The sequence below is a fragment of the Rhinoderma darwinii genome, chromosome 3 (genome assembly GCF_050947455.1).
Source record: "Rhinoderma darwinii isolate aRhiDar2 chromosome 3, aRhiDar2.hap1, whole genome shotgun sequence".
NCBI lineage: Eukaryota > Metazoa > Chordata > Amphibia > Anura > Rhinodermatidae > Rhinoderma > Rhinoderma darwinii.
This window is the reverse complement of record NC_134689.1, coordinates 396195357-396219498: the sequence shown is the minus strand read 5'-3', so window position 1 is coordinate 396219498 and position 24142 is coordinate 396195357. Positions and strand designations below refer to the sequence as shown.

The 24142-nt window shown below is 41.4% G+C and overlaps 1 protein-coding gene across 2 annotated transcripts in view; it reads left to right on the top strand.

Moving 5' to 3' along the window:
• Positions 1-24142, top strand: part of LOC142750154 (potassium channel subfamily T member 2-like) — a 209248-nt gene that overhangs the window by 91781 nt on the left and 93325 nt on the right. For both annotated transcript variants that reach the window (XM_075858995.1, XM_075858997.1), the window contains exons 4-10: positions 416-463; positions 2217-2265; positions 2758-2817; positions 7320-7394; positions 11753-11836; positions 17997-18091; positions 22606-22786. In XM_075858995.1, the coding sequence (XP_075715110.1) occupies positions 416-463; positions 2217-2265; positions 2758-2817; positions 7320-7394; positions 11753-11836; positions 17997-18091; positions 22606-22786 (592 nt within the window). The remainder of the gene's footprint in view (positions 1-415; positions 464-2216; positions 2266-2757; positions 2818-7319; positions 7395-11752; positions 11837-17996; positions 18092-22605; positions 22787-24142) is intronic.

The window sequence follows — 24142 nt, the reverse complement described above, 5'->3', positions numbered from 1 at the left end:
CAGCTTTCATCCCATAAACTTCCAATGTTCCAAATGCAAGCAACAATGTTTCCATTCACTGATTATAAGCAGAGATCTTGGAGATGATGAGGAGTTGAAACCAACTGGTTTATTTACATAACACTGGATGACCCAGATCCTATAGATGGTTGTACATGGGTAAAGATTCCCTTAGTATTTTTGGAAAGGTATGGGCTCATTATTTGATAGCTGCTGTCTTTCCGCACTATTTTTGGAATTTCTTTATAACTGGCCTCCCGCTCTGCCCTGATATATCTCACCTAACACTGCTCCGTCAGCACAGTGCTTCCTGCTGTTCCTGTACGCTGCAGCCTTTACATACCCCTATTTTTAGACTCACCGCCTCCCTGTCTATGGTACTACGCTGCTCATCATCTTATATTTTTTATTGCAGTTTGGACTGCCCCAAACAGAACTACTCTTCTCAGCACAAATTTGATTGGTAAGACCCATAACATGATAGTCGATACGCCTGATTTCATGATTTTCCTGTGAGAAATTAATATGACAGTAAAGCTTTGGTAATTGGGGGTACTGTATTTGGGGGGAGTGGGGGTTAAAGAATTCCTTAAAGGTTTTTTCCCATGTTGGACATTTATGGTATATTTATAGGATATGCCATAAATGTCTGATAGATGTGGGTCCCAGCTCTGGGACCTGCACCTATCTGTATAATGGGGCGCCTGACCCCGTCCTACCTTCTCCCACTGTTACTGGTCCCCATCTACTGAGTTATGAGGTGGCTGGGAGGACGGAAATAGCCTAATTTGCTGTATCTGTAACTTCCATACAAGTGAATCAGAGTTACTAAAATAGCCTAGTGCAGCGAGCTGCACTTTTTTTTTTTATTGCTCCTGATTTCTGGAAATGGCGTAGCTCGCTGTATTACGCTGTTTCCATAACTCTCATTCACTTCTATGGCAGCTGAGGAAACGGCATAACTCAGCTAGCTTCGCTATTTCCGTACTCCCAGTCACCTAATAAGTCATTCGCCGGGGACCAGTAACAGCTGAAAAAATAGGATGGGGGTCAGGGGGCCCCATTCTAGAGATAAGTGCGGGTCTCACCTATCAGAGAATTATGGGATATCCTGTGGATATGTCACAAATGCCTGAGATGGGACTACCCCTTTAAATTAGGCTCTGTGCCATGGAAGTTTAAAGGGCACTTGTCACCAGGGCAGACCTCCTTATGCTAGGGCGATCTACAAAATACAGTGGTGGAAATCTCCCTTCATGGGCCAGTCAAAAGCACTAAGAGGTGTCATGTGACACTCCTTGGACTCATTCAATACTCTTCCACTATCTATGGGGCACTGAAATAACTATAAATGAGCCCCCTGGGTGCCTCTGATTGGCCCAGAGGTAGCTCCTCAACCGGTGGTAAATGTACCACGGAAGGTGCATGCCATGTCTCTTGTGGGTACTTGCACTCACTCATGCTGTTTTATCATAGTTTTTTGGGTACTTTTATGTTATTTGTTTGGGTAGGGACTACCTGCATTAGGAACTTTGAGAAACACTGGCCTATAGGGCTCAGAAATTGTCTTCCTTCCCGGTTAGGAAAGCTTTATGCCACTTCACTGATGCTAGGCATAAGGGAAGTGACAACCTCTTTGAGCACATGTCACTTTTTCAGCCCACACGGTTTTACATATGGGGGGACCACAGTTCAGTTTAGCATTCAGCTGACATAGCATTTTCTATGGGGCCCAGCAGATAAATGGATCCATCTCCACTCAAATACTAGTCAGTGGGCACCATTGATAATGGAATGGGCAGTGGGAAAACGTAAAACATTTCACTGGGAAGTTATGGAAAGGATGTGGAGGGGGAAAAAAAATAATCATACACTTTTAGTGTCCGTAACTTACTAGCTGTGGGATTTATCAGGATGGACTGGGTCCCCATTGCAGGATATGGCTATGGGGCCACAATGTGTTATACTCCAGGCAGTTGGCGTGCCCTTCAGACCACATGATTAGAATGATGTTTTGGCTTTGCTCATGCAGTAAAAATATGGTCTCACATAGCGGCATCTGCCAACCGCAGCCACATGCAGTGTGCGGGTCTTCAAACAGATTATTATTGGCCACACAATTTTGCAGTAAACAGCAGCTGTACCTGGAAAACCACGCAAACTCAAGGTTTGAGAAGGATTGAGCATCACTCATCTGATTATTACTTCTTTCCTAGGACTTCCATTATTTGGGTAAACAGACCGGTTCCTTTGTGGGGTCTTCAGGTTAGTTCCGCAATGGATTATATTGATTTATTGGTTAATTGTATGGTTAATATGACCAAAGAGACTTCTTAACCTCATCCCAAGACACTTATTAGTGATCTCTTTTAGGGCCTTTTGGACTACTTTAATAACTACTATAACTTTCCTTGTCAGTAGTGATGTATGATAATGTATTTAAAAAATGATTATAGTATGGGAAAATGGGGCATTTGCCCCGGGTTCCTCACCAGTTAGGATGCTCCACCACCCTGCAGCCACCACAGCCTAAACCTACTCTAGCTTGAGGATTTTCTATTCACTATTATGTTTTTTTCCGTTTGACACATATATGCACTCTATGGCAGTATTATATTGGCACTGTATAGTGGTTTTATTTAGTATTACTATCCCTTTCTCTCCTTCAAGTAAAATTCAATGGGTCACCCCTAGACCTTTATCTGGCCTTGTGGTAAAATGAGCAATAATTTTTCTCTGTTTCCTTCTACTGATCAGGTTCTAGTTGCGTTAATAAGCTTTCTGGAAACAATGCTTCTTACCTACCTAGGATATAAGGTAAGTCTCCATCCTCCAAACTGCAAGTTCAGTGTGAAAGTGCTGAGTGAATTTCCAGATATTTTTTGCCTCTTTTCACCAAACAGTAAATCTATTTCAAACCTGGAGATTCAATAAGTATATTTCACGTGAGTTTAGAAATATGGTCATCCTGGTTCCATGTCAACTTCCCTTCACCTTTCTTTACATCTCTTCCGTTCCCTCCTGTTTCCTTGTCTTATGTTATCTTCCTAACCACTACCTTCCTTCACCACATTACTTCCTTTACCATTTCTGCCCTTCTTTTCCCCGCTCTAACCCCATCACCCATCCTTTCCCTTCCTCACCATCTCTTCCCTTACCCTCCAGTTTTATGTCTTCTCTTTGCATCCCTTTCCTCATCATTCTCCCTTTCCTCATCATTTTTCCTTCCCTTATCATTTTCCCTTTCCTCCCCATTTCTGCCCTCTCCTTTGCTTACCTTGCTATCCACTTCATCTCTTGCCTGGCTCCTTCTTTCCTATGTCTTTCCTTTGCATCCTTTTTCTTCCTTCCCCACTCCCTCCCTTCCTTTCCTCACTATTTTCCCTTCCCTCATCATTCTCCGTCACCATTCCGCCCCATTGCTTCCCTTGCTTTCCTTTCCATCTCTTCCCCTCCTATATCTTCCCTTTGCATTCTTTTTCTTTCAGCCTTTCCTCATCATTCTCCCTTTCCTCATCATTCTCCCTTTCCTCATCATTCTCCCTTTCCTCATCATTCTCCCTTTCCTCATTATTCTCCCTTTCCTTATCATTCTCCCTTTCCTCATCAATCTCCCTTTCCTCATCATTCTCCCTTTCCTCATCATTCTCCCTTTCCTCATCCTTTTCCCTTTCCTCATCCTTTTCCCTTTCCTCATCCTTTTCCCTTTCCTCATCCTTTTCCCTTTCCTCATCCTTTTCCCTTTCCTCATCCTTTTCCCTTTCCTTTTCCCTTCCCTTTCCTACCCATCCCATTCCTTCCTTCACCATAACTTACTTTACTTTCCTCTCCATCTCTTTCCTTACTCTCCCTTCCTATATCTTCCCTTTGCATTCTTTTTCTTCCCTTCCCCATTCCTTTCATTCTTTTCTCATCATTCTCTCTTCCCTTTCCTCCCCATTCCTTCCTTCCCTATTCCTATTCTCAACATTCTCCCTTCCCTTATCATTTTCTTTTCCCTCCACATCTCATTCCTTCCTTCCCTATTGTCTACCTTGCTTTCCTCCTCATCTCTTCCCTTACCCTCTATACCTCCCCTCTCCCATTCATTCCTCATCTCTGCATAACATTTCTTCCTTCACCATGTTTTCCCTTCCTTTTTTTTTTTTTTACCTTAACCCCTTAACCCATTCTCTTCTCCACCTATCCCTTCCACACCACCCCTTCCCATCCCCTCTTTCCTTATCTCTTTCCTTTGCATCCTGTTCATTTTTCTCCATATACCGTTCTGTCCTTCACTTGCTTCTCTTATTTTTTTTCCCCCCATCTTTTCCCTTACTCTCCATTCCTCCCTAATCACTTTCCTTACCTATGCATCCAATATCTTCCAGTCCCAGCTCATATCTAACTATCTCATCTATCTATCTATCTATCTATCTATCTATCTATCTATCTATCTATCTATCTATCTATCTATCTATCTATCTATCTATCTATCTATCTATCTATCTATCTATCTATCTATCTATCATTCACAAAGTTTAGATGTCACACCTGTAATTCTGTTACAATGTGTCAGGATATAATGGGTTTTATGGCTGCAGGTAATAGTAGGGTTGTCACTGCACTTTTGTTATTTCCTCCACAATACCGTACATAACATCAACAACATTGATTCTCCGATTGTGTAAGTGATTTTTCGTGTGGACGTATAACATTATATAGTGCAATTTATTTGCACAAATCGCATAAACCTCTGTCAGGTCCTGTTTGAAATTCAAGGATTCTCAACACAATTGATTTTGACAATGAGGGACAGGTTATTCCTGCCTATGTTCCCTGCTGTCTTTAAGTGTTCAGTCTCCTTTAATTACCATTGATATACAGGGAAAAAAAGATGTCTGCTCTACCTGTCAAATGTACGACAGGTGACTTTCTATAACCTCAAGTGGATTCTTAAAGGAGCAAAGGATTTTGATCTATATGTTCCCCCCCATTCCCCCAAAAATGTAGAATTTTTGTATTTATGTAAGACAACCCCTTCTATATGCTCTATTATAGCATATGGATGTTATATATAGGGTCCCCTGTTCCCACCCATGAGCTAGAACAGAGAGCCGATATGTAAGGGCGTCTCCTGTTCTCATGGACCCAGCATTACATGGTTCGGCAGAGGAAATACCTAACCAGACGTGGCTTCATAATACAGGTAAAGGGCTGATTAAATATGTCGATCAATGTAAAGTAATGCACCTAGGCCACAGTAATAGTATGGCTGCACATAAACTAAATGGAAGATAAATCAGACCAATGGAAGAACTAGGATATTCTGGTTACTAGTAAACTAAGCAGTAGCACTCAATGTCAAGCAGCAGCTGCAAAAGTACACATCATTTAAGACTGCATAAAAAGGTAGATAAAAACCTGTAATCTAAACCTATATATTTTTAATTTGTACATATCTAACAACTAATGGCATTAAGATAAATCATGGTTAATGAATCAACTGAAATGGGCTACGGTTGACCAGGTGGCTTTGTGTTTGTCTTCCTCTTTTTTAAACAACTAGTTTGGAGAAAGCTTGATTTTAAAGAGGCTCTGCCACTAGTTTAGTAATGCCCTTTCTCCTAGCTATGCTAATAGGCGCTGTCACACTGATAATGCTAGTGAAAATTGTGTCCAAAAACGTTTATTATTTTAAAAGTTATGAGCTATTTTCTAAATATGCAATTGAGCCCATACTTGACAAATGGGCGTCAACAGCAGTGATTCTCCTGAAGTGGAGCTACATCACAGCCTCTGACGCTGTCCTATCAGCATGAAGCTGCTTCACACAGTGTGATAGAGTGAGGCTGGAGGGAAGGGGGAACACTTCAAATAGCCATATCTCCGTTTGGGGACCACCTAGAACAGAGGTTCTGGTGGCATATGAAAGAGGAGATTCTAATCATTATCATATGGAACCAGGATCACAGTTCGAGCTGTGAAACAATCGGAGATATCACCAGTTGTAAACACAGTCGGGAATGGAAGCTGTGTACTAAATTAGTATACTAGATCATTTGGGCCGCGGTATCTGGTATCTGCCCTGGTGGCCGCAGGGAATTCCGGGCAAAAAACCGCACCAAATTGTCCGCTGCGGAAAACTGCTGAGCATTCAGCCGGCCTGCTAGCAGGCCGGCCTCACGGGATGACATTTTATCCCAGGAGACCGCTGCAGCCTGTGATTGGCTGCTGTGGCGGTCACATGGGATGAAGCGTCATCCCTGGAGGCCAGCCTGGAGGAAGAAACACACTTCTGAGTAAGTATAAGATTTTTTTTTTCTTTAGGAGTTGCGTTTTTGCGGCAGAATCGCTGTGATTCCGCCGCAATAAACGCAGCAGCTGCTATTTGTCGTGGGTATTACCTCCCATTGAATTTAATGGGCAAAACCTGCAACAAATAAGCTGCGTTTACGCAAATACAATAGACATACTGCGGAATAAAACTGTGCACCGCAGGTCAATTTCTGAGCAGTTTTTCCGCTCACCATTTACTCAGCGTGTGGATGAGATTTGTTATATCTCATGCACTTTGCTGCTACTGTATTAAACTGTGGATTTTCCACAACTAATTCCGTTGCGGAAAATGTGCAGTATTTATGTAACATGTGAATTTACCCTAAACCCCCGAAACCCCCCCCCCCCCCTCCTACTGGTCCATGGAAAAATTGTCTTGCATGAAACTGGTGCTTGGTTAAAAAAAAGTTGGGGACCGCTGTACTATATGATGACGCTGTGTTGCTGGGCAGGGAAGGGGGAGAAGCTGGATGCTGATTGGACAACGTCATACAGAAAACATTACACCGCCCAGAGTGAAAAGAAAGGGTCACCTCCCATTTGGCTATTAGAGTCACATTAGCATATTTTAAAAAATGCTCATAACTTTACAAATAATAAACTTTTTTGAAAAACAAATGACACTGTAGTTATCAGCATCATAGCGCCTATTAGATTAGTTAGGAGATATGAAATTAATAAACTAGGGACAGATCCTCTTTAGGGGTTGTACAAAATTAGAAAAACATGGCAGCTTTCTTCCAAAAACAGTGCCACACCTGTCTACAGGTTGTGTTTGGTATTGCATCTCTGCCCTACTCACTTTAATAGAGCTGACCTGCACTACCAGACACAACCTGTGGGCAGATGTGGCACTGTTTCAGAAAAAAGCAGAAACCCGTGGGCACTGTATCCTATACAGGGTCCTTGATAATGAGGTTTTTATTATGGCTATGAATATGGTGGAGTTGCAGTTTCCAGCTGCTGTTTTATATATTTGATATTTTTATGTTATATTTTAGGGCAACATCTGGGAGCAGCTGCTTAGATTCCCGTTTATTCTTGAAATGTTCAATACTCTGCCGTTCTTTGTTACTGTGAGTATGACTCTTCCCCCCCCTCCTCACCATCGCCCTTTCCATTCTCTATTTGTTGTGGTGTGTTCTCTTCCTCTTCACTATGTACCGAGCTGGTGACCCACAAATGCCCCATGACCGCAGCCCCACTCTCTCCCTATTAAGCTGCAGACCGGCTGTGAGCAGTGATCCTCTGAACCTTTTCTGGAACCATTCATGCGGAATAAAAGCTTTTTTATATGGGAATGTAGGTGCGAGGTTGTATAATGTCACTTATTTTTAGGGCTTTTAATACACTTTCTTTTATCTGGGGCCATAGGTTTGACGTATTTTCTGCTCACGGCCAAAGCCATATTGGTAAAAAGCTGGCCCTGTGCATGACACCCTTATGGACTGCCATATAGTGCCCAAATAATACAATCATATAGTATATAAATTAAAGTACCACACAGTGCCTGATTACCACCGCCACACAGTGCCCAAATAACTGCCAAACCAATAAACAAGGGAATCACATACCAAGTATGTGATCGCAGGTGCAAGTTCCATCCGTGGTGCCCGCTTTTAGTAGTGACAGGTGATTAACCCCTAAGGCCGTTAACTGAAAATAGTCATTGTTATGCAGTCATATATATCCGCCCCCGTTCTTTAGAGTACACTATTTGCACTGTTTATACTGCTTATACTTTTACAACCATTTTTTTTTATTGCTCCGAGTCTTAAATAAAATAAATTAGACAGCTATGCAAATAGTTTTGATTTAAAATCTCCTGACCTTCTGTATATACAGCTCCTATGCAGAGATATGTGTCTCCATGGTTACAGACTACAGACAAGCCTTGTGTAGTCTGATATTGTAGTCATGCGTTACTCTCTTCTATCTACTCCCACTTCTATAGTACGTAGGTTATCAAGAAGATAACCAGAGGGAGTCACAAAGGAACACAATTCTCATGAAGTCCCTATGGTCCCCTATTACAGGGCTATGGACACTCTGTGTGCCGCCATATAGCACCCTGCATGGTACTGTATTACAGAGATGTTCTTGCCTAGAAACACTGCTTATAGGTAATACGGCCTTCAATGGAGCATAAAACGATGTGTTAGGGTATGTTCACACGTACAATTAAAACCGGCTGAAAATTATGGCGCTGTTTTCAAGGGAATACAGCCTCTGGTTTTCAGGCATTTTTGAAGCGGAAAACGTTTTTTTGAGGTGTTTTTTTGAGGCGTTTTAGGAGCTGTTTTTCAATTGACCCTATGAAAAACAGCTCAAGAAGTGACATGCTCCTTCTTTTTACGCTGCGTCTTTTTACGTGCCGTTCTTTAAAACCGCGGCGTAAAAAACGCCCCGTGTGAACTAAATGCTGCTTTTCCCATTGATTTCAATGGGAAGCTGTTTGTCGGCGTTTCACTAGCGTTTTTCAAGGCGTATTTTGAGGCGTTTACGTCTACTGTATGAAATCAGAGGCATATGGAGGTACAGTGAGGACCCCAAAAAAAGTCTACGTGGGCTGTATTACAGCTCTGTACAACTCAGAGCTTATACTGAGCCATAATATGGTCAAGAGCGTGAGGCATTAACATGATTCCTTTTTTTTTTAAACCAAACTTTATTGAATAAACATCACAAAGCATAAAAATAAGCATACAAACATGTAGTATAACCACAACAACCCTTACAATAAAGTTTTTATGGCTGAATCTGCCTTCCCCATAATGAACTGACAGTAGGAAAAGATAACACATGACTGCAAGTTTCCCTGTAATCTGTAACCGTTAAAACACATTGGTCTGCATTGGGGCTGTATACACAAAACGGCAGGATATTTTTTTTAATCAAGACTATTTGCAAAGTTGCTTCATTTATTTTTTATTCTCGACATATTAAAGCTATTAAAAAAATTATTGCAAAAGTATGAATACCCTTTAGGCTAAATCTCCCAGAATGCTCAGCAGCAGTTTTGAAGTCTGTTTTCAAGCTATTGTTTTTTTTCGTTTTTTAATCCTTACTATTATAGTTTGTGCCCCCACCAATTTCTATTACCGTAAATGAAGTCTAAATTTCCCTCTGGGATAAAACCCCAGCTGTGAAATGAGAACGGCTACAGAGATCTGTTATTTGATGTGTGGAATGGCATCAGCCACATGCCATGCACAGACTCCAGAGTACACAGGCCTGCGGCTCAGTATTGTCATTGATTAATGCTTTACTATGGTGCAAAGTTTATTAGAAAATATTAAAGTCCTATCAAACTAATGAACTACTGCACCCAATATATACCCCTGATCCTTAAAGAGGACCTGTCACCTCTCCCGACATCTCTGTTTTAGTAAATACTTATATTTCACATGAAATAACATTTCTGGAGCATCTTTCCTTCGTTATGCCATTCCTCTGTTATTCCTTCTAGAAATATATGTATAAGTAGACAACTGGGTGTTACCAGTTGGGGGTGTGTCCCTACACAGACTGACACTGTCCAATCAGTGCTGACAGAGTGAGACTGTGTAGGGACCCGCCCCTTTGACAAGGAGTGGTAACACCCAGTTTTCAATGTATTCATAAATTTCTAGGAGGAATAACAGAGGAACGGTACAACGAGTTCTAAGAAAAAAGGCTCCAAAATTATTATTATTACCCATTTTATCATTGTATAATGAGAAGTTCTGCAACGTTCTAATTTACTTCGTTTCAATTTCTCACCATTTTCAAAATCTCTGCTTGCTGCCAGTGAATGGGAAAATTCTTGTTCACATCCAGAGTCTGAAAACCTGTCCAGTAATACCTCTCACAACAAAGGGTTTGTATCCAGTCTAAACAATCCTCTGTGAGCTAAATACATCAGCAGCACAAATCTCTCTCCTGTTCTTTTGTTACAATGTATCAGTGCAGGAACAATATATCAGCCTGGTGTCCAGACTGCTTACAGAGGATTGTGGATACAATTATAACAAACTCTCAGCTTTGAGAAGTATTAGGTCTGTATGGGTTTTCAGCTTCTGGATCTTAATAGGAATGGTCCCATTCAGTGACAACAAGCAGAGATATTACAAATTGTAAGAAATTAAAAAACAAATTATATTAGAAAGTTGCAGAACTTTTTATTATAAAATAATTGAGCGTTATTTACATACAAATCTAAATCCCTCCTGCTGGACTGAAGACCACTGGTCTATATAGTAAAACCTTGTATAATATCCAACAATTTAATATAACGTCACCCTATGTATTAAGCTCCCTTGTCTTAGAGCGAAGCCTGATTTCTCTTGTGTTGCACATTTTCTTCCTTCTCCCTCCTCTGCCTTTTCTTGGCCTCCCTTCTCTCTCTTTTCTATTAAGTAGCACCTGTCGGGTAATGTCATTTGCCCATTCTCTTGCTGCCGACTCTGGGTGTGCGGAGTGATGTTGGGGTTGGGTATAGCTGCCACTCACATCCCACATCCATCAAGCTGATGATCATGAGACCTGCCCTCTCTCAAGGCTCCTTCTTTATAACTATTCTCTAAATTATGAACACCTCTGCCTTTGTATTCAGGCAAAAGCTGTTATTTCGGCTCGGTAGGGGGATAGTAAACATGAGATGCACTTAGGAGCTGGTATCACGGTGCCAACGTTTCTCGAAGCACAAATGTCTAATCCTTCCACCTCACGGTTTACATTTCTATAAAATGATCAGTAATTATTACAAATACTTTGCTTTAACTTGATTGAGTTGCATTAGGTTTTTGTTCTCCAGTCACATCCAAAGCTGCATTTAGTATATATTCCTTTTACCAGAGCGTAATGCATTGTGGGAGATAGGGTCAGACAGAATAATATGGCTAAACCGGAAACATATTCCACAAAACAAGTAGCAAAATTCTGAATGCACCTTTGGATGTGACTGGAGTATAAGTTAAAAAATGTATCTGCTAAGGGTATGTTCACACGGCAGCGTCCGTAACGGCTGAAATTACGGGGCTGTTTTCAGGAGAAAACAGCCTTGTCATTTCAGCCGTAACGGCATGTGCAGGCGCTTGAACGCCGCGTCCATTACGGACGTAACTGGAGCAGGTTTTCCATGGAGTCCATGGAAAACGGCTCCATTTACGTCTGAAGAAGTGACATTACACTTCTTTGGCGCAGGCGTCTATTTACGCGCCGTCTTTTGACAGCGACGCGTAAATATACGCCTCGTGTGAACAGACAAACGTCAGCCCATTGCTCTCAATGGGCAGATGTTTGTCAACGCTATCAAGGCGCATTTTCGGACGTAATTCGAGGCGTAAAACGCCCGAATTACATCCGTAAATAAGCCGTGTGAACATGCACTAAGAATTTTGTTTAACTCATTCTTTTGTTGATACTTTTGTGCTGATATTTGTGTGTTTTTAAGGTTTTTTGTCCGCCCTTGAGAAGTCTTTACATCCCTGTCTTCCTCAACTGCTGGCTGGCAAAGCACGCTCTGGAGAACATGATTGTAAGGCTTACCCGACTTGACTATTCAATGACAATTTCCTTCTTGTAGGAAGGGGGGGGGGGGCTGAACTATTTTTTTATCTTTCTGGGGTGAGATGATCAAAGTTATGGCAGGTTGGCATAATGGATGTAGAAAAACCATAGGGTTTCAGAAAAACTCAGATTGTTCCCCTCCCCCACTGAGTGATCCCACAAATGATAGCAGTATACATTTTCTCACTTCCCACAGACAGTTAAATAATAAAATTCTTGTTGCCTGCAGCCACCACTGGGGGGAGCTCATGGCATATGGATTTTATTGTAATCTTATGGGAGGTGTATAAATTAGTCTGCAGTAAACTCCCCCTAGTGGCAACTGCAAGCAACCGCTATGACCAGTGCAAGGACCCCTCTATTTTTTCTCAGGCCCCGTAGCAGTTGTGTGGTCCGCCTTTATGATATGTACGCCACTATATGAAATAGTGAAGTTTGAGATAAAGTTGTGCCTATAGGAGTTTGACTATACACCCCCCTCCCAACAGCATGCCCATATAGATGAATGCCAATATAATACATGTGTGGATTGTATGGAAGGATCTTTTAGCAGTTATCACGTCTAAATTGGTAAATTTAGACTCCCTGACCGTAATCCCAGTAAACGACAAAACACTCATCCTCGCTTCATCCTGCAATAGCTACTTACAGACCCCTCGTCATTAAACCTCTACTTGTGTGCCACTGGTACATTATGTGTGGCCCTTAGTAATTGGTTCCCACTGGGCTTCCTTCTCTGCCCTGGCATATTCCACTGCCCCCAACAACTGCCTGCTCCTAACCTCACCGGCAGTCAGACCATTTATATGAATATTTGTATGTATGTAGTGAGCATGCTGTAGGTGTGACTATGTGTATGTTGCGGGTGTGCATATATATATATATATATATATATATATATATATATATATATATAATATCCGTGCATATATGTGTAGTAAGCATGCAGATGTGTGATTTCATATTTGAAGTGAGTGTGTGAATGTGTGGGTCCATGTTTATAGTGAGCATGCCTATGTCTGCATCTGTGTGTGTAGTGACTGTGCAGACATTTGTCTCCATGTATGTAGGGAGCATGTATGTGTGTGGGTTATATATGTAGTGAATGTGTGGGTCCATGTATGTAGTGATTTTATGAATGTGTAGAACCATGTACAGTGGAGGAAATAAGTATTTGATCCCTTGCTGATTTTGTAAGTTTGCCCACTGTCAAAGACATGAACAGTCTAGAATTTTTAGGCTAGGTTAATTTTACCAGTGAGAGATAGATTATATAAAAAAAAATAAAAAAAATCACATTGTCAAGATTATATATATTTATTTGCATTGTGCACAGAGAAATAAGTATTTGATCCCTTTGGCAAACAAGACTTAATACTTGGTGCCAAAACCCTTGTTGGCAAGCACAGCAGTCAGACATTTTTAGTAGTTGATGATGAGGTTTGCACACATGTTAGATGGAATTTTGGCCCACTCCTCTTTGCAGATCATCTGTAAATCATTAAGATTTCGAGGCTGTCGCTTGGCAACTCGGATCTTCAGCTCCCTCCATAAGTTTTCGATGGGATTAAGGTCTGGAGACTGGCTAGGCCACTCCATAACCTTAATGTGCTTCTTTTTGAGCCACTCCTTTGTTGCCTTGGCTGTATGTTTCGGGTAATTGTCATGCTGGAAGACCCAGCCACGAGCCATTTTTAATGTCCTGGTGGAGGGAAGGAGGTTGTCACTCAGGATTTGACGGTACATGGCTCCATCCATTCTCCCATTGATGCGGTGAAGTAGTCCTGTGCCCTTAGCAGAGAAACACCCCCAAAACATAATGTTTCCACCTCCATGCTTGACAGTGGGGATGGTGTTCTTTGGGTCATAGGCAGCATTTCTCTTCCTCCAAACACGGCGAGTTGAGTTAATGCCAAAGAGCTCAATTTTAGTCTCATCTGACCACAGCACCTTCTCCCAATCACTCTCAGAATCATCCAGATGTTCATTTGCAAACTTCAGACGGGCCTGTACATGTGCCTTCTTGAGCAGGGGGACCTTGCGGGCACTGCAGGATTTTAATCCATTACGGCGTAATGTGTTACCAATGGTTTTCTTGGTGACTGTGGTCCCAGCTGCCTTGAGATCATTAACAAGTTCCCCCCGTGTAGTTTTCGGCTGAGCTCTCACCTTCCTCAGGATCAAGGATACCCCACGAGGTGAGATTTTGCATGGAGCCCCAGATCGATGTCGATTGACAGTCATTTAGTATGTCTTCCATTTTCTTATTATTGCACCAACAGTTGTCTCCTTCTCACCCAGCGTCTTACTTATGGTTTTGTAGCCCATTTCAGCCTTGTGCAGGTCTATGATCTTGTCCCTGACATCCTTAGAAAGCTCTTTGGTCTTGCCCATGTTGTAGAGGTTAGAGTCAGACTGATTCATTGAGTCTGTGGACAGGAGTCTTTTATACAGGTGACCATGTAAGAGCTGTCTATAATGCAGGCACCAAGTTGATTTGGAGCGTGTAACTGGTCTGGAGGAGGCTGAACTCTTAATGGTTGGTAGGGGATCAAATACTTATTTCTCTGTGCATAATGCAAATAAATATATATAATTTTGACAATGTGATTTTCTTTTTTTTTTTTATATAATCTATCTCTCACTGGTAAAATTAACCTAGCCTAAAAATTCTAGACTGTTCATGACATTGACAGTGGGCAAACTTACAAAATCAGCAAGGGATCAAATACTTATTTCCTCGAAAATAGATAGAGAGAGACACCTCCAGCTCACCTTTGTTGCAGATGTGGTTCCAGGGATGGTCGTGCACGGATCTATGTGTCGGCACACAGGAGACAAGACCAGAGAAGATAGGGTTTGGATCCAGCACGGACGATTCAATAAAATGGAGGAAGTTTTTCCAAGTTTAATGGGCCAATATTTTTGGCTAGTTAAAATCAGGAATAAAGAGCACAGCGTGACATCCTGATAGTGTGGGGAAAAAGGTGATGATGGTTGATAATTAGCCTACGCGTTTCAGACGCTACGAGCGTCCTTAGTCATGGCTGAAGCTCACTTATTTCCTCCACTGTATGTAGTGAGTGTGTGGGTCCATGTATGAAGTAAGTGTATGAATGTGTGGGTCCATGTATGAAGTATGTGTGTGAATGTGTGGGTCCATGTATGAAGTATGTGTGTGAATGTGTGGGTCCATGGATGAAGTGAATGTGTGGGTCCATGTATGTAGTGAGTGTGTGAATGTGTGGGTCCATGTATGTAGTGAGTGTGTGGGTCCATGTATGAAGTGAAGGTGTAAGTCCATGTTTGAAGTAAGTGTGTGAATGTGTGGGTCCATGTATGAAGTAAGTGTGTGAATGTGTGGGTCCATGTATGTAGTGAATGTGTGGGTCCATGTATGAAGTAAGTGTGTGAGTCCATGTATGAAGTGAATGTGTGGGTCCATGTATGAAGTGAAGGTGTAAGTCCATGTATGAAGTAAGTCTGTGAATGTGTGGGTCCATGTATGAAGTAAGTAAGTGTGTGAATGTGTGGGTCCATGTATGAAGTAAGTGTGTGAATGTGTGGGCCCATGTATGTAGTGAGTGTGTGAGTCCATGTATGAAGTGAATGTGTGGGTCCATGTACAAAGTGAAGGTATAGGTCCATGTATGAAGTAAGTGTGTGAATGTGTGGGTCCATGTATGAAGTAAGTGTATGAATGTGTGGGTCCATGTATGTAGTGAGTGTGTGAATGTGTGGGTCCATGTATGTAGTGAGTGTGTGAATGTGTAGGTCCATGTATGTAGTGAGTGTGTGAGTCCATGTATGAAGTGAAGGTGTAAGTCCATGTATGAAGTAAGTGTGTGAATGTGTGGGTCCATATATGAAGTACGTGTGTGAATGTGTGGGTCCATGTATGTAGTAAGTTTGTGAATGTGTGGGTCCATGTATGAAGTAAGTGTGTGAGTCCGTGTATGAAGTGAAGGTGTAAGTCCATGTATGAAGTAAGTGTGTTAAGTGTGTGAATGTGTGGGTCCATGTATGTAGTGAGTGTGTGAATGTGTGGGTCCATGTATGTAGTAAGTTTGTGAATGTGTGGGTCCATGTATGAAGTAAGTGTGTGAGTCCGTGTATGAAGTGAAGGTGTAAGTCCATGTATGAAGTAAGTGTGTTAAGTGTGTGAATGTGTGGGTCCATGTATGTAGTGAGTGTGTGAATGTGTGGGTCCATGTATGTAGTGAGTGTGTGAATGTGTGGGTCCATGTATGAAGTGAATGTGTGGGTCCATGTATGAAGTGTGTGAATATGTGGGTCCATGTATGTGGTGAGCATGCCTATGCCTGTATCTGTGTATGTAGTGAGCGGTCAAATGTCTGTGTCCACGTATATAGTGATTGTGTGTGTGTGTGTGTGTGTGTGTGTGTGTGTGTGTGTGTGTGTGTGTGTGTTCTTGTATGTAGAGTGTGAATGAATGTATGGGTCCAAGTATGTGGTGAGCACCTATGTCTACGTCCATGTATATAGCGATCTTGCAAATGTGTGTCTCCATGTCTGTATTCAGAGATCATACGGGTGCATATACTGTACATGTATGTTGTGAGCCATGGGGCTACATATGACCAGTGTAAGTAATTTTAATATAAATATTATGGTCACTCCATTTAGCAGTGAAAGTGAAAACGGTGTTGCATGATGGTGCATGTGCAAATCCAGAATGTCATGTGACCTCGCCCAGTATTTTACAGGGCCTGTAGTCATCCTTGGCTATAAAGCACAGGGGACCATAAAGATCCATGAATGAGAGCTGCAGAAATATCAGCCGTGTACAAAATAATGAGCTGCTGCTCAACATCACCGTGAAAATCCCCCCTCCCCGCACCCACCCAGCGCCTGCTTCTATGAATCTCAATCAGCTTCAGGGAGAACTGACTCTCCCAGTGCAAAGTCATGAATGTGAATAGTCCATGTTACCAGTTATAATAGTCCTGTAACTCCACACAATATATTTCTACCAGATACGGTAATATCGAACCATGTGTGTACACAACAAATTTGACAGGTGTCAGTAGGGCCTAGAGGGCAGCTGCTGAACTGCGGACAAACCAAACTGTTAAAGGGGCTCTCCAATTAGAGGGGTGTTCAATTTTCAGCAATATATGTGCAACAATTACCTCATAATCTACTTTTTCTTAAAGAGGCCCTGTCACCACATTATAAGTGCTCGATCTTCTACATAATGTGATCGGCGCTGTAATGTAGGTAACAACACTGTTTTATCATTTAGAAATAAACAATACATTTTGACCAAGTTATGACCTATTTTAGATTTATGCTAATGACTTTCTTAATAGACAACTGGGCGTGTTTTACTTTTTGACCAAGTGAGCATTGTAAAGAGAAGTGTATGACGCTGACCAATCAGCGTCATACACTTCTCTCCATTCAAGTACTCAGCACATAGTGATCCTGCGTTGTTCACTATGTACAGTCACATACTCACACATTAACGTTACTGAAGTTTCTTGACAGTGAATATACATCACCTCCAGCCAGGATGCGATGTCTATTCACAATCCCGACACTTCGGTAACGTTTGTGTGGGACTTACAGCACAGCAAGCGTGATCTCGCGAGATCACGCTGTAAGCTGTCATTTACAGAGTGATCTCGCGTGATCATGCTTGCTGTCATTAAGTCCCACATAAACGTTACCGAAGTATCGGGATTGTGAATAGACATGGACGGACGGACGGATGGACGTCCTTTCTCAAGCTAAAGACTGAAACGTAGCTTGTTATTGAACATGGAATAATAAACCACATTTTTATTTGAAATCAACTTTTGGAGTGCTGCGATCATTTTGCAATAATCTATAGGACCGTTTGGATCAAGGTCAGGACCGCATAGCACCAGCAACTAGATTTACGAAGTGCTGCACTTTCTCTACCTTTATATAGATAGAATTATAGATATGAGATAGATAGATAGATAGATAGATAGATAGATAGATAGATAGATAGATAGATAGATAGATAGATAGATAGATAGATATGTGAGATATAGGATAGGTATGAGATAGATATGATGGATGGATAGATCAATAGATATCTCTGTTAGTCATTAATGTACACCATTTGTCTTTCTCAGAATGACCTGCATCGAGCTATCCAGAGGACACACTCCGCCATGTTCAATCAAGTTTTCATCCTGATTTGCACACTAGTCTGCCTCATGTTCACCTGGTATGCTCTAAAGTTATGTGAAAATCCTCCCTCCTCTTCTGCTTTATATTCTTGTACATAGGGGGCAGTATTATAGTAGTTATAGTCTTGTATATAGGGGCAGTATTATAGTAGTTATATTCTTGTACATAGGGGGCAGTATTATAGTAGTTATATTATTGTACATAGGGGGCAGTATTATAGTAGTTATAGTCTTGTATATAGAGGGCAGTATTATAGTAGTTATATTCTTGTATATAGGAGCAGTATTATAGTAGTTATATTCTTGTACATAGGGAGCAGTATTATAGTAGTTATATTCTTGTACAGTGGGGCAGTATTATAGTAGTTATATTCTTGTATATAGGAGCAGTATTATAGTAGTTATAGTCTTGTACATAGGGGGCAGTATTATAGTAGTTATATTCTTGTATATAGGGGGCAGTATTATAGTAGTTATATTCTTGTATATAGGGGCAGTATAATAGTAGTTATATTCTTGTATATAGGGGACAGTATTATAGTAGTTATATTCTTGTATATAGGGGCAGTATTATAGTAGTTATATTCTTGTATATAGGGGGCAGTATTATAGTAGTTATATTCTTGTACATAGGAGCAGTATTATAGTAGTTATATTCTTGTATATAGGGGGCAGTATTATAGTAGTTATATTCTTGTACATAGGAGCAGTATTATAGTAGTTATATTCTTGTATATAGGGGGGCACTATTATAGTAGTTATATTCTTGTATATAGGGGGCAGTATTATAGTAGTTATATTCTTGTACATAGGAGCAGTATTATAGTAGTTATATTCTTGTACATAGGGGCAGTATTATAGTAGTTATATTCTTGTACATAGGGGGCAGTATTATAGTAATTATATTCTCGTACATATGGGGCAGTATTATAAAAGTTATATTCTTGTACACAGGGGGCAGTATTATAGTAGTTATATTCTTGTACATAGGGGGCAGTATTATAGTAGTTATATTCTTGTACACAGGGGGCAGTATTATAGTAGTTATATTCTTGTACATAGGGGGCAGTATTATAGTAGTTATACTCTTGTACACAGGGGGCAGTATTATAGTAGTTATATTCTTGTACATAGGGGGCAGAATTATAGTACACATGTTATAAATAAGGTTAACACACTACCAGAATTTGTAATGGTTGATTATATAAAATCTCAGTTTATTGCTTAGTGCCCCAAATAACTCTGATATTTAGGGGTCAATCATAGTGCATTTTTTTCTCCATAGAAACAGTCATACATTTAAGGCCTATGAAATTCTATGATTTCCAGGGTAATTAACCAATAGGTGGTGCGGATATATTAAATGCTTAGAATATTTAATTGGACTTGCAGTCGGCTTTTATGTTGTTAGGTACAAATGTCTTCACTAATCTGTGTATTCTGTGAAGACTCATAAATGAACCATTTACAAAAAATGAGATGATGTAAAACTAATAGAAGTAATAATTGGAATGTCAAGCTGCACACCATCATTATTTGTGTGGAGAGATTTATCAGCGCTCCTCCATACCTGCAATATTTATTGATAATGCTGAATTAACTGGAGGTGTCATAAGTCATTTTAATAATTCTTGGAGAGGGATGTGATGTCATTGACAAAGCCTAGGAATATATTGTTGGGCATATCATGTTGTTTTACTATTGTATTACATATGGTATCACAATGTTATCCAACATTTTGTGTTACTCTTACTCATCTCTATTCCATCAACCTCTGTACTCTCACTTATCTCCTCAGCCTCTGTACTCTCACTCATCTGCTCAACCCCTGTACTCATCTGCTCAACCTCTGTACTCTCACTCATCTCCTCAGCCTCTGTACTCTCACTTATGTGCTCAACCTCTGTACTCTCACTTATGTGCTCAACCTCTGTACTCTCACTTATCTCCTCAGCCTCTGTACTCTCACTTATCTCCTCAGCCTCTGTACTCTCACTCATCTGCTCAACCCCTGTACTCATCTGCTCAACCTCTGTACTCTCACTCATCTCCTCAGCCTCTGTACTCTCACTTATGTGCTCAACCTCTGTACTCTCACTTATGTGCTCAACCTCTGTACTCTCACTTATCTCCTCAGCCTCTGTACTCTCACTTATCTCCTCAGCCTCTGTACTCTCACTTATCTCCTCAGCCTCTGTACTCTCACTTATCTCCTCAGCCTCTGTACTCTCACTCATCTGCTCAACCTATGTACTCTCACTCATCTGCTCAACCTCTGTACTCTCACTCATCTACTCAACCCCTGTACTCTCACTCATCTCCTCAGCCTCTGTACTCTCACTCATCAGCTCAACCTCTGTACTTTCACTCATCTCCTCTATCTCCTCAACATCTGTACTCTCATTCTCCTCAACCTCTGTACTCTCACTCATATCCTCAACCTCTGTACTCTCACTCTTCTCCTCAACCTCTGTACTCTCACTCTTCTCCTCAACCTCTGTACTCTCACTCATCTCCTTAACCTATGTACTCTCATTCTCCTTAACCTCTGTACTTTCATTCTCTTCCTCAACCTCTGTACTCTCACTCATCTCCTCTATCTCCTCAACCTCTGTACACTCACTCATTTTCTCTATCTCCTCTACTCCTGTACTCTCATTCTCAACCTCTGTACTCTCACTCTCCTTCTCAACCTCTGTACTATCTCTCAATTTCTTTTATCTCCTCAATCTCTGTACTACAAGTCATCTCCTCTACCACTATATGCTCTGTACACCTAATTTCCTTTATCTCCTCAATACCTCTACCCTCACTCTCCTCCTCAACCTCTGTACTTTCACTCATCTCCTCAACCTCTGTACTCTCATTCATTCCCCACCTTTACCTCTGTACTCTCACTCATCTCCTCTATCTCCTCAACCTCTGTACTCTCATTCGCCTCCTTTACCTCTGTACTCTCATTCTCCTCCCTAACCCCTGTACTGTCACTCAACTCCTCTTCCAACCTCAACCTTTGTAATCTCACTCATCTTCTCTACCACCGGAACCTCTGTACTCTCATTCTCCTCCTCAACATCTGTAATCTCACTCATCTCCTCAACCTCTGTACACCCACTCTCCTCCTCAACCTCTGTACTATCACTCATTTTCTTTATCTCCTCAACCTCTGTGCTCTTAGAAATCCACTCCGCCGCTTCAACTTTTTTACTCTCACTTGTCTCATCTACCGTTTGATTCTCTGTACTCTGACTTATTGCCTCTACCACTGGAACCTCTGTACTTCAAGTTATCTCCTCTACTACTACATGCTCTGTACACCTAATTTCCTTTACCTCCTCAATACCTGTACCCTCACTCTCCTCCTCAACCTCTTTACTCTTGCTCTTCTCCTCTATCTCCTCAACCACTGTGCTATTACTCATCTCCTTTATCTCCTTAACCTCTGTACTGTTAGTCATCTTCCCTACGACAACACCCTCGGTACTCCTAATTTTCACTTCCTTTTCAATACCTGTACCCTCACTCTCCTCCTCAACCTCTGTACTCTCACTCATCTCCTCTATCACCACAGGCCCTGTATGCTCACTCACCTCTATCTCTATAATCTCCCTCATCTCCTCTACCTCCTTAATTTCTGTACTTAGTCATTTCCTCTACCACCACATCCTCTGTACTCCCTCTTCCACCTCAACCCCTGTACTCTTACTCATCTCCTCAACCTCTGTATGCTTATTAACCTTTGTACTCTTAGTCATCTCCTCAATTTCTTCAACCTCTGTACACACCCCAACCTCTGTATGCTCACTCATCTCCTCTACCACCTCAACCTCTGAACTCTTAGTCATCTCCATCTCCACAACTTCTGTACTCTTAATCATCTCCTCTACCTCTTCAACCTCTGTACTCTCACGTGTCTCTCTAATGTTTAGTGGTGGAGACCCTTACCAAGACCAGTGACGCTGAGGAGGTAGAGAGAATTAGTGAGCAAGTAGAGGACATTTGTGGGGGTACATAAGTCGAAAAGATGAAGTTCATGTCTGAGAATTTAAAAGTGGAGAACATTACCAGGCGAAGAGGTAGAACAACTGTGTGAGAGTAAGATGGTTGAGAAGGTAAAATAGATGGGTGAGAAGAACACAATGTTATGAGTTAGAGCTAATCGTACCCATGTATTTACATTTTCTTATCCTTTTTACGCTCACCCTTTCCCTTCGTAACTAATCCTCTAGACTCAACTACTTTTTCTACTTCTTCAACTTCTGATCCATCTCCTCTTCTTCTCATTCTTTCTACTCTTAGCCTTCTGTTCCACCTTCTCAACCCCATATCCTTCATATCCAAAACTTCTTCATGCTCTTCCATCACCTCAACCTCTGTACTCTTCCTGTCTATATAATTTTCCTTCTGTATCTTGAGCCTTTACCCCATCTTCTATATTTTCTTAAACTATTTCCAGTGGAACTTATCCTCTTCTAACCTCGCTCCTTGTCCCTTTTGCCTCTATGTTTCTGTGGTTTTAACCCCACAAACTTGGGAATCTTTCTCTCCATAGTATTTGTGGCATTCAACATCTGGAGAGAGCCGGCAATAATCTCACTCTTTTTGACTCGTTATACTTCTGCATTGTCACCTTCTCCACTGTGGGTTTTGGAGATGTGACACCCAAGATCTGGCCGTCTCAACTTCTGGTGGTCATCATGATCTGCGTTGCTCTTATAGTTCTACCTATACAGGTGACCTTTGTGTCGGTTTTTAGAACATCTCATTCAACTATGTTCTTTTCTCTATATCTGCCTCAATTTCTCAAATTCTCTCATTCTCCCTGATGTCTCTATGTCTCCCTTCTACCGCCTCTTTCTTCCATCTCTATGGGAAACAATGTGAACTTCAGAGAGATGGGCTGATCAGACTATGGTGACAGTTGTCATTAGACGAGATGTCAGATGTGGGTGCCGTGTAAGAATGGCAGGGAGCACGATCAGCAATTTTATACAATTAACCCTATCACAGTCATAGGAATTACTGTCAAGAGCTCTGCCTGAAGGATCAGACCCTTTAACTATCATGATTGTCACTGGGTCACTTTGTTCTGAAACCAATTCTTTAAAGGATTTTAGATGTGAATCTCTTATAAAGCGTGTAATCTGTCATTGCTGTCTTTAACAATACAAGAAGAGGAATCTATTCATCTAAATGCTAAATGGGGCATTATGGGAGTATAATGGAGAGCAGGCACTCTGCCGATAAAACTCTGCCCAAGTTATTTACATGGTTAAAGGGGTTACATAAGCCTTAGTACATCAAGCTAATGAAGATCGCATCGAATTGTGGGATTACAGCTAAATTTATCGAATTCCCAAAGGAAGGGGGGAGGGGGTTCGACACTATGAACTGTAAAAAACCTGAACTTCTATGGTTTCCATCACAATCTTTATGTTGATTGTGGATGATCTCCAGTGATGGAAGTCACTGAGCATCTGCCGTTCAGAGCAACAGGGCCAGTGCAGTACAAAGAATAGAGGTGGCCCCATAGCAAAGATCAAAATGGAGCCTTCCGTTATGGTGCTAGTTTTGGCCACCCAGGACAGAAGGGTCTATTATTTGTCTCCCCCTCCACCCCCTTTCCAAGACCTTTGGGCCAATTCCTCATCCCCTTGTTTACTAACAATGTCGTTCTTCCGTAGAGGAGAGTCCTCCATATTTTCCCTGGAGCAAATGGGATTAGGACCAACCAGGGATTGGCCCCTCTTTCCAAGGGCCCAGTAACAACAGCATGGGCTGTTTGTAGGGTCTGTACCCCCATTAACTGTTGCCCCTTCATTGCTGGAACTGCTAAGTCTCCAAGATCAGAGACTCTTCACATTTTACCCAAATGCTTAAATGGCTTGTCCATCTTTTAACACACTGTCATGTTAAGATCCAAAATTTTGTGCTTATTCTTTTTCTACAAGTATCTTTAGAACGGTCAGGGCTCCGTTTTTTTTATACAGAGCTCGAAAACTCCTGTATAGATATAAAGTTTAATGATAAACTTCTGTCTGCTTTCAGCCACCACTAGGGGGGCTAAAGAGCTTACTGCAGACGGTTTT